A 9,828-nucleotide genomic window follows, 5' to 3' on the forward strand; every position below is an offset into this window, starting at 1 on the left:
GATTCAGTCTGAATAAAGAGTCTGTTTCTGCTGCAGCGAGCGTCGTCTCCTACACATCTCTGCAGCTGGAAGCAAAAACTTTTATTTCCAAATGGAAATGGAAATACTGGAAACATGTTAGATGTGAACTGCAATGATGGGAAAGCTTTCATATACAGCCTAAATCTTTAAGTGCCAGTGACATCGATTTTTCATAATCAATCCAACAACATTTATAGAAAGGAAACACCGATAAAATACTTGAAAAAGTTTTAATTCATGCCCCTAAAATGAACAGTTGTTGAGATATATGGTCATAAATTTCCCTAAAAAGGCATTTCCAGACTACTCCTTAGCAATTTTGTTGCGCTCTATGACGTAGAAGGGGAACCCCGGCAGTAAACTGACTGCTGCTATAATGGCAGCAACACAGACAGCAGCCAAACATCTGATGTTTCTGTAGATGTATTTCAGTCACTATCAGAGAGACGCAGCAGAGTCAGGAGAAGAAAGTCAGCTGTAATCAGAAGGTAGAGCACCAGAGGCTGCTGCGTGAGGACGTCAACCAGAGTCTATTGTTGCTGGATGCTGGAACACAGCTGGAATCAATATGCATGAATCATACCGGACCACCAGGAAACAGAACCAGCAACACATCCAGATTTTCTAAATAATTCACTAAAGACGGACTAGATCTGGCTATATTAATAAATACACACATATATTTCTATATACACGTGTTTATATTAGCAGTTGTTAACATTAGATCAATTAGATCAGTTACTGGGTTAACTAAGGTGTTATAAACCGAGCAATGAAACATTAAATGCACCAAATGAAGCAACAAATATAGCTTCTCTGCCCTCAGTGAACTCATCCATTGTAGATGAAAACACATGAAAATATCTGGATGCATAAAACCAAAACTGAAGCAGTTTAACTGGTTTAACCTCCACAGAATGACTTGTTTTGGACTGGCTTTTATTGAACGATCTGCCTATGGTTCTTGGAGCTCCTCCGGGCTTCACTGCGGACCGGACCGGACTGGAGCAGATACCGTGTAAATCCAGGGTTACAATAAATACATTTTACTGAGTGAAACTTCCAGAGGTGAAGCTGAGCAGCATGGAGCAGCAGCAGCGACACAAGAGATGATTCAAGATCTGGAGACACCACCTGGTGTCATTTTTTTACTTTATATCAGAATCTATAGAGAAACATTTATTTAAACATATTGTATGCGTGTGTAATTTATCTCATTTTAATAATGATAATGTTTTACTATTATTAATAATAAAAATTATAATTTCTGATTTTGAATTATTAACAAACACTGCTGATATCTAAATGTACTTTTGCCACCTGGAGGTGTTCTTACCTGCTGAGCCTTGATCTGTTAAGCAACATCAGCAACAACCTTTTCTTTGGAGATCTTTTTCCATCAGATGTTCTGAACAACGAGGCTTTAGACTCTGCTTTTACATTTTAACCCAACTTGGTTTCTACCTGAACAGTTTATTATTGATGCTCACACAATGAATGACCCGAGTCTCCCCCTTAGACGTCATTTCCAGGCGACTCTGGACTCGAAATATGCTTATTTTGTGTCACAATTGTCCCTTCTTTAATCCTAATAATAATAATAATAATAATAATAGATGTTTTCTTTCAGTTTCTGCATTAATGGGAAAAGCGTGTGGCAGGTAACCTGCAGGGTTAACCCCAACCCTGTAAAATGTAGGAGAAATGTGTTGGATATGTTTGTACCGTCAGCACCCGTCCCCCTGCCTTTCATACTCCTGATGAACTTGTTGACAATGTTTTCCAAGAGGGAATTACCTCTTCCTGAGTTTTTTGACTAAATCCAATTTTGGATGTGAAATAAAATCAGTAAAGATGCAGCAGAGTCCAGATCTGTGACCGGCTGTTATGATAAAGCTCTGATCCAGAACCATGGACAGAAACCACAAACACCTCCTCACCCGGTAATGTCTCTAACTGGACGATCCGATTCCTGACCTTATATCCAGTCTGAACCAGCGACAGGCGGTAGAACATTTTTGGACAGTGTGATATGTTCTGTAGAGCACATTCTGTTCACTGTTGCTCTATGCTGTTTAGCAGAAGTTGCTCACTGGATGTAGCATCATTCCTTCTCAGTTCCATCCAGAGACATTTATTAAAATGTAGCTGTGATCTGAGATGGAAATGATCTCTCTAAAATCTGCTTTCATGCTTGATCTCCTGTATGTTGCAGAAATCTTTATTGTTTCTTTGTTGAATGTGATCCCAGACAACGCCATGGTTTATGGAAACGGCCTGGATGTCTACATCACCGTACAGACTCTCCTCAGTCTCGGTATCCGTGGATCCCGCATCCATCTGATCCTCCCTCCCTCAGAGCACGCCGTGTCCTGCTTCCCAGACCCCGCAGTGGAGAAAGCTGTGGAGGCAGCCATGAGGAACGCTGAGGTTCAGGTCCACCAGAACTGCCTTCTGGCTCAGATAAATGATGGAGAGCAGCCTGACCCGATCACCTCCGTATCTTTCACCAGTGACTCCGAGCCTCTCCATCTACACTGTGGAGTAAGTTTCTGTTTGGAGTCTGATGGACGGGTTCTGGCTTTTTTTCTGCCAGTTCTTGTTCTTACAGCACAAATTTGAACCCAAACAATGGTGATGAGTGGCCAAAGAGTCTGGTGGATCTGGGTCGCTGAATCCACCAGCTGGATGGCAATTTCCCTCCTGGAAGCTCTCTGTGTTTAGAAAAGACTGAATGGTTTTTTTTATCATTTCTGTTTGTTTCTGAGCGGTTCTGGTTTCTACGTTTGGCTGCAGGTTCGAAAGTGTTGTCATAATTTACTGCCTCTCATTCATAGTTTCAGAGACGTTGGGGAATAAAGGGAAATAAATAGTTTTTTAGGAAGCTTCTTGTTAACGTTCTTGTTGGTTTCCAAGCTCCACATCACTGAGGAGCGTTCCCGTCCAACTCTCATCACGCCACCTCTGTCCAGACGTTCATTATTAATCTATACGTTTGTGCAAAATAATGAGAATATCAACACGTGAAACTTGTTTAGTTTAAAGCAACACAGATGGAGACATATCAAGTCTTAAGTCTTCATTTGAATGATTACATCACACCATTAGAAAAGATTTGAACACAGAATTATTTTGGCCAACGCAATCATCTAGAAGAGTAACACTGACCTCCTCCACAAGTAAGGTGAGGCACAAAAGGTCATTTCTACAGAAACTGACTGATCCCAGAAGGCTCCAAGCATTTTAATGGAAAGTTAAGTGGATGAAAAAAGTAGACTGCAGCTGGAGTAAGAGCTTCAAGATCCACCACACAAAGATAAATCCAGGTCACATTCCTGAAACAGAGACAACGTCAGAACCACCTAACCTGGGCTAAGAAGAAACAGAACTGGACTATCGCTCTATGGTCCAAAGTCCTGTTTTCAGATAAAAGTAAAGTTTTCATTTCATTTGGATATCAAGGTCCAAGATCCTAGTGAAAGAGTGCAGAGGAAGAGAATCCATGTCATTTGAAGTCCAGTGTGAAGTTTCCACAGTCAGTGATGGTTTGGGGCGCCATGTCATCTGCTGGTTCTGGTCCACTAGGTTTTCTGAAGTCCATGCAGCCATCTACCAGGACTTCATGCTTCTTTTCTGCTGACAAGCATTATGGAGATCCAGCAGGACTCGGTACCGGCCCACACTGCCTAAAGTACCAATCCCTGCATTAATCCACCACCAAACTGGTCCGACCCAAACTCCATAGAGAATCTATGAGCTGTGGTCAGGAGGACGATGAGACACCAGAACCAACAATAACGAGGAGTTGAAGTTCTGCACCTTAACGCAACCTGAACTTCCTGAACAGCAGAACCTTGGCAGAACCACAGGCTGATCTCCTCTGTGCTGCACCGCATTGATGCAGTAATAATGCCAAAGGAGCCCTGATCCGGTACTGAGAGGAGATACTGAACAGAACCTGGAGATACTGTTGAGTAGGCCCAGATTTCTGGATTCATATCATCTTTTTATTGTAATATAAAATTTTTCCAGGAACTGGATTTTGGGTTTTTATTAACTGGAAACCAGAATCATCAAAGCGAACAGAAATATTTCCGTCTGAGGAGAAAGTCTCACTTCCTGACTGAAATAAATGAACTTTTTTAAATATATTTTTCATTTATTTAGATGCTCTTCTGTGAGCGATCATTCTTCACCTTGTTTATATTTAAGTATCAGAGGGTCGTAATAAATGACGTGATCAACCCTCAGACATTAATGGTGATATTCATGGATGTTCTCCTCCCAGGTGTTCATCAACCTTTCCAATGAAGAAGTGGACTACGACATCTTCCACAGCATCAGAAGGTGCTTCCTGCCGTTTGATGGCAGACTCGTAATAAACACCCAATTCCTCACCAGCGACGCCTCCATTTTCGCTGCCGGGCCCCTCACCAAGTTCTCCTGCAGATACTCATCAGACGAATGGACGCATGCTAACTTCAACTCCAAGGAGGTGGGCCAGGAGTTGGCGGCCGTGCTGCTGTCCTTCCTTGATCTGACCCAGGAGGCGTCGAAGAATCCTCCATCTGATCTTCTTACCCCAGTTTACAGACAACCCAAGATCCAAGGTCCGTCTTCATTCTTAACCGAGCTTCTGTCTGAAAACAGAATTCCTCTACAGTTCTGAACAGATCTCAGGGTCCAGAACATGTTCAGGGCATCTGTGTTGTCTCTGTATGTCTTTATGAAAACATGGTCTCAGCCTTCCACCCACAGCCTCTGTTATTATGATGCTCGCTCAGTCCACCGCGGGCTGCATTGTTCTGCATTGTTCTGCAGAGAGCGACCAAGGCCGCTCCGCAGGTTCCAGCAACACAACAGCCACTCTGCGCTGGCCTTCTCACACGCATGAAAAACGCATGACCTTTTCAGAGCCACATCACTGCCTGTTATCTCAGTCCATTACCTTTGCCTGTTGGGCTGAGTGGGAGGACGCTCGCTGTTAGATTGTCTGTTTCAGCAGCTTCAGCTCAATGTTTGCATCATTTCTGCTCACATTCAGTCTGATAAATCTTCATTCTCACACCTGAACCTTCGATTAACTCTGATTAAACATCAGCTGCTTGGTTCCTCCATGTTTGGATAAAATCTTCATGAAACCTGTCCCCTTTCAGTTGGTATAAAGTAGAGAACGAGATGATTCTTCCACCTGAACCCGTCTCACTGCACTGTCTAACACAATGAAATAAAATCATACAGTTTTCCTGCTGTCATTCCTCAGGAGGGATGCTTCCTGGTGGACATAACTACCTGCATGTGACCAAAGCGTCTCCCACCATCCTGACGGGTCTGCGTGTCCAACCTGTGAGTTTCTAACATTCCCTAACATTGACCGAGTTGGTTCAGTTTATCTGACATCACTGCTTCTTAGTTCACCAAGGTAGAACTCACTACTTTATCATTCTTCCTAATCTATTCATAAAAAGGAAGGAAGTCAGAGATTCTGGAGATTAGTAGCTTAGAGATCTAACAAACCAGCACCCTACCCAGGGATTTAACAGCTTTCTGTGGTGAATTTGCTCTGCCTGTAGCTCCTTACAGTGAAGACTGCTCTCTTGTGACAAAACCTTAGGGTAAAAGATAACAATTCTGGCTCCAATTCTGACCAGTAATAATACTTTGCTGCATTGGTCTTGGCCCACTTCTCCCACCAGCCGTCACCAGAATACTAAGTGGGGCAGTAGCTTTATAAAGTAAAGCCAGAGTGAACGGAAGTGGCTGAAAGTCTGTGTTTTACTCGCGTCTAACAGCACCGCCGTTATTCTGAGGACACCTATCAGACTCCATCAGTCCCTCTGCAGTTAGTTTTCTCACATAACATGTTGATTGACCCCAAAAGGTCACAATATACTACACATGTGGTGGTTGGAAGAGAACTTAAGCAGAACCTCTAGTCAAATAAATCCAAAACTTCATTGGTACAACTCAGATCAGTTTGAAAGAAGCAACTGTTGATGTTCTCATATTTCTTCCCTGTGATGATTCAGGATGGAGGGATTGTGACAGGACGAGTCGAGACTGGGAACTACTTCTCTCTCCATCTGAGCCATCTGGAGATGGTGGAGACCCTAACCTGTCTGTCCCTGAAGCCCCTCCCCGTCTCCAATTATCTGAATCTTTTTGGGAAGCACCAGGAGCTGCTGGGCCAGCTGCTGGGCCGCTACCACCAGGGTCTGGTCCAGGACCTGTACAGGTGGGACAGCAACAGATCCATCACTCCATTCATCTAAATGTGGAGTCATGAAGTTCTACTTCAGAAGGTGTTGTGTGACTAAGCATAGCTTAACACTTTAATTAGAAGCTATGAAAAGAATGAATGTAGATTTCATGTATTAATAATCACACTGAGGTTTACTTACTAATGTTTCATTAAAAAACACAAAACTAAATGTCTGAATTCTGTTCTAAACACTCATTAAAAATCTGAGAACAAGAGTTACTTGATTTATTCCTGCAGGTTTGGTCTTCAGTCAACAGGCTCCAGAACAACACCTGCTCCACTTCACTACTTCATCTGATTAAAGGTTCTACTGAAACCTTCATTTTGGTTATATTACAGTAAAACTACATCGACCCCTGAGAACCTTACTGGGTTTCCGAAGGGTTCTTCTGGGTCAATGTGACTACATCTGGTTATAAAGTCTGGATTGGGTTTTAGATATTAAACATGGTTCTGAATGAGCTCCTGAAGCATCCAGAGACAGGAAGGATCTCTCCATCTTCACAGCAGATCTTCTAATATTATCCCACACTCTCAGAAATGACGGGTTTGGTGCAGCAGATCTGCATTCATTTCTGTCTGCAAACGGCTTCTTCTGATTGGTGGTTCCTTCATGGTTCTGGTGTTGTTGTTGTTGCATCTGCAATTTAACAATTGCAGGACAGTGATTGTTGCTGTCACTCAGGAGGTGGGATCTTATCCCATGTTTTCCAGAAAAATGATCCACTCTGACTGTTTCAGGAGCAGCCTGAGGAAAGATCTGAGGTGGAGCAGCTTTCTGCAGATGAAGCAGCAGCAGCATCTGAGGCTGCTCTTTGTGTGTGTTTGTCAAACAGCAGGTGACCTGCTTCTGAGACTTCAGCACAAATGACCTCCAGACACGCTCGCCTATTGTCCCCCGCCTCCTAATCTGTTGATGCAGCTCCTCAATCTGTCTGTGGCACCACTTCAGGACGGGACAAAGCCACGTCTCGGTCGCTCAGCTGACTCCTGAAGTCACTGAGGAGACCGTTACAGCTGATCAGGGACAGAGGAGGCTGTTGGTGCTTGGCTTATCATGATACTAGACCTACTAACTCCATACTGAGACAATACTGGTATCAATACTGCAGATAATTCAGGGTTCCTTCCAACAGAGAACAATAACAGCAAGAAAATATTTTTATTGTTTTAATTAGGACAAACCAAGAAGAAGGATCTTCTGCTCTTATTTGGAAAAACTAACCCTAAAAACAACAGACAAGACGACCCTCAGAATGTGAGTTTTAGTTGCAGTTCCTCTGCATTCAGAGAGAAAGCCTCACGGCCCAACTTCAAACTCCTGTCCTACAGCCCAGCCCGTCCACCTTCCTAACTACGACTGTTGGGTCTGGTTCTGACCTCACCTTAACAAGAACTGTGGTTGACAGGAATGAAACCTGGTTCTAAAAAGCAGATGCTTTTTCTCTTCTAGTTTCTTCAGACAGAGCTGCTGTTTGCCTGTTTTCCACGACAGGTTCTCCGACCTCCATCAGACGGCCCTGAAGATGATGTCCCTCAAGCAGAAGGTTTGTTCCTTTATGTTCCTGATGTTGCAAGGTGTCTGAAGGTTCATACCAGTCATTCTAATTGAATATGCTGACAGAGGTCTGGTGAAAAGGCCTTCTTCATGCTCTTCCCTGTCAGTCTCATTAGTTTCTTCTCGTCCTTCTTCACCTTCATCTTCCTCTGCTATCATCCTTCCTAACCTTCCTCTGTCCAGCCTGGAACCGCTGGAATTCACCATTAAAGAGGAAAACCCAACAACCTCTTTATTTTCCATAAATTGTATAAAGATGAGTTTTTTCTCCACCTGTGTCTGCAGGATGGTGAGGTGGAGGATGAGGATGACTCAGCCGGCCTTCCTCAGGCCAGTTGGAATGACGCAGAGAGACGAGCGTCTCTGAGGAGCAGCGCTCTGAAGTTTCTGGTGGGCAATAGAAACCTGCTGCCCGTGTTCTTCATCCCGGAGCGAGCCGGACCTTTGAGCCTTTCAGAATCTGAATGATGTGACGTTTTTCCTCATTAACGTGGACCTGCTGGTATCTGCTGATTCATTAAAACACAGAGGAGAGACAGATGTTTGCTGAAACTATTCTAATCTAAATGTTCAATAAAAATCTGAGTAAAGCTGAGACCTTTGACCTTTTGCCACATGTTCTTATTTATGCTGTGAACCTGAGCTGCTGAAATGACCTTAAGTGTACTTTGGAGGTGTTTCAGAAGATCTTTAGATCACAACCTGGTTCATCTCCAGTCTGGGTACAAACCTGTTGTTCACAGGGAACCAAAGGTCACACGAACAGTGAAGAGAAGCTCTGAGGGACTGTTCCAGCTCCACTGTGTGAAAAGAGCTCTGTGCTCCTCATGAGGAGGACACTGACAGCATCACAGACTGCATCATGGACTATAGAAACTTCTGTTTGGAGAACATTGTGTCCACCAAGACTTCCAGTGTTTCTTCAACCCATGGATTAATCTTAAAATGAAACCCTTCCTTACGCAGACGAAGGAGGAGCTGAGAAGAAAGATCAGGGATGCAAAAAACATCTACAGGATGAAGATGGAGGACCAGCTGCAGCAGAACAACATCAGTGGAGTTTGGAAGAGCCTGAAAACGATTTGTGGTCACAAACCAAAGTCCCAGGATGTAGGAGATGTAGGGTGGGTGAATGATCTGAAGCTGTTCTTCAGCAGGCTTGATCAGACACTGAGCTCTCCCCTATCCCAGCCTCCCCTCCTGAAACCACCTTATCTTCGATGCCCGCCTGATATTCTTCACCAAATTTCACACCTCTCACTTCTGAGTCATCACTCACCCCTCCACTTCAGAGGACTCCATCCCACAGCCCCCTCCACCAGCAACATCTTGTCCCTCTCAACCCTTCAGGTGAGGAACGAGCTGCGAAAGATCAGAGTACGAAAGTCTGCAGGTCCAGGTGGCATCAGCTCCAGGCCCCTTAGATGCTCTGCAGATCAACTGTGTGGCATCATGGGAAACATGTTCAGCACGAGGCTGAAGGTGGGGAAAGAACCACAGCTGTGGAAGACCAAAGGTCTCAGCAGCTACAGGCTGGTGGCACTGACCTCACATCCAATGAAGAGCCCTGGTGAGGTCTTCATTGGATCCGCTGCAGTTCTCCTACCAGCCTGGCATCAGGGTGTTTGATGCCATCATCTACCTCTACCTGAAAACACGGTGAGGATCGTGGTCTTTGACTTCTCCAGTGCTTTTAATACCATCCAGCTGGGAGTTCTGAGGGACAAGCTGGAGCTGTCTACTAGTCTACCTCACTGGCCGCCTGCCGTATGTGAGGACACCCCTGGTCTTGGTCCATCTCTAGAACCCGTAATAATGGCTGCTCAGCATTTCTCTGCAGCAGCAACCATGTGGGGAGGAAGAGGAGGAGGGCATCACTGTACAGCTGTATGCTAATGAGGCTGAGCTGTCCACACACCCCACAGCATATGTCTGTACTGGTACCGGCTGCTGGTGTCCAAACATGGAGTCACACATGCTACTGAGG

General features: G+C 44.4%; 1 protein-coding gene across 10 annotated transcripts in view; it reads left to right on the forward strand.

The window, feature by feature from the left end:
• cfap61 (cilia and flagella associated protein 61) overlaps positions 1-8,450 on the forward strand; it is a 42,265-nt gene extending 33,815 nt beyond the window's left edge. The window contains exons 19-24 of one of the 10 annotated variants that reach the window (XM_047387860.1): positions 2,273-2,565; positions 4,310-4,631; positions 5,285-5,367; positions 6,051-6,256; positions 7,737-7,830; positions 8,127-8,450. In XM_047387860.1, coding sequence (XP_047243816.1) covers positions 2,273-2,565; positions 4,310-4,631; positions 5,285-5,367; positions 6,051-6,256; positions 7,737-7,830; positions 8,127-8,309 — 1,181 coding nt within the window. In that variant the 3' untranslated portion in view covers positions 8,310-8,450. Of the gene's footprint in view, positions 1-2,272; positions 2,566-4,309; positions 4,632-5,284; positions 5,368-6,050; positions 6,324-6,520; positions 7,021-7,119; positions 7,714-7,736; positions 7,831-8,126 lie in introns of those variants that run through there. The other 9 variants (XM_047387866.1, XM_047387865.1, XM_047387867.1 and 6 more) reach the window with 9 other exon arrangements.
• The last annotated feature ends 1,378 nt before the right edge of the window (positions 8,451-9,828 follow it).

Source organism: Girardinichthys multiradiatus, chromosome 15 (genome assembly GCF_021462225.1).
Source record: "Girardinichthys multiradiatus isolate DD_20200921_A chromosome 15, DD_fGirMul_XY1, whole genome shotgun sequence".
NCBI classification, from domain to species: domain Eukaryota; kingdom Metazoa; phylum Chordata; class Actinopteri; order Cyprinodontiformes; family Goodeidae; genus Girardinichthys; species Girardinichthys multiradiatus.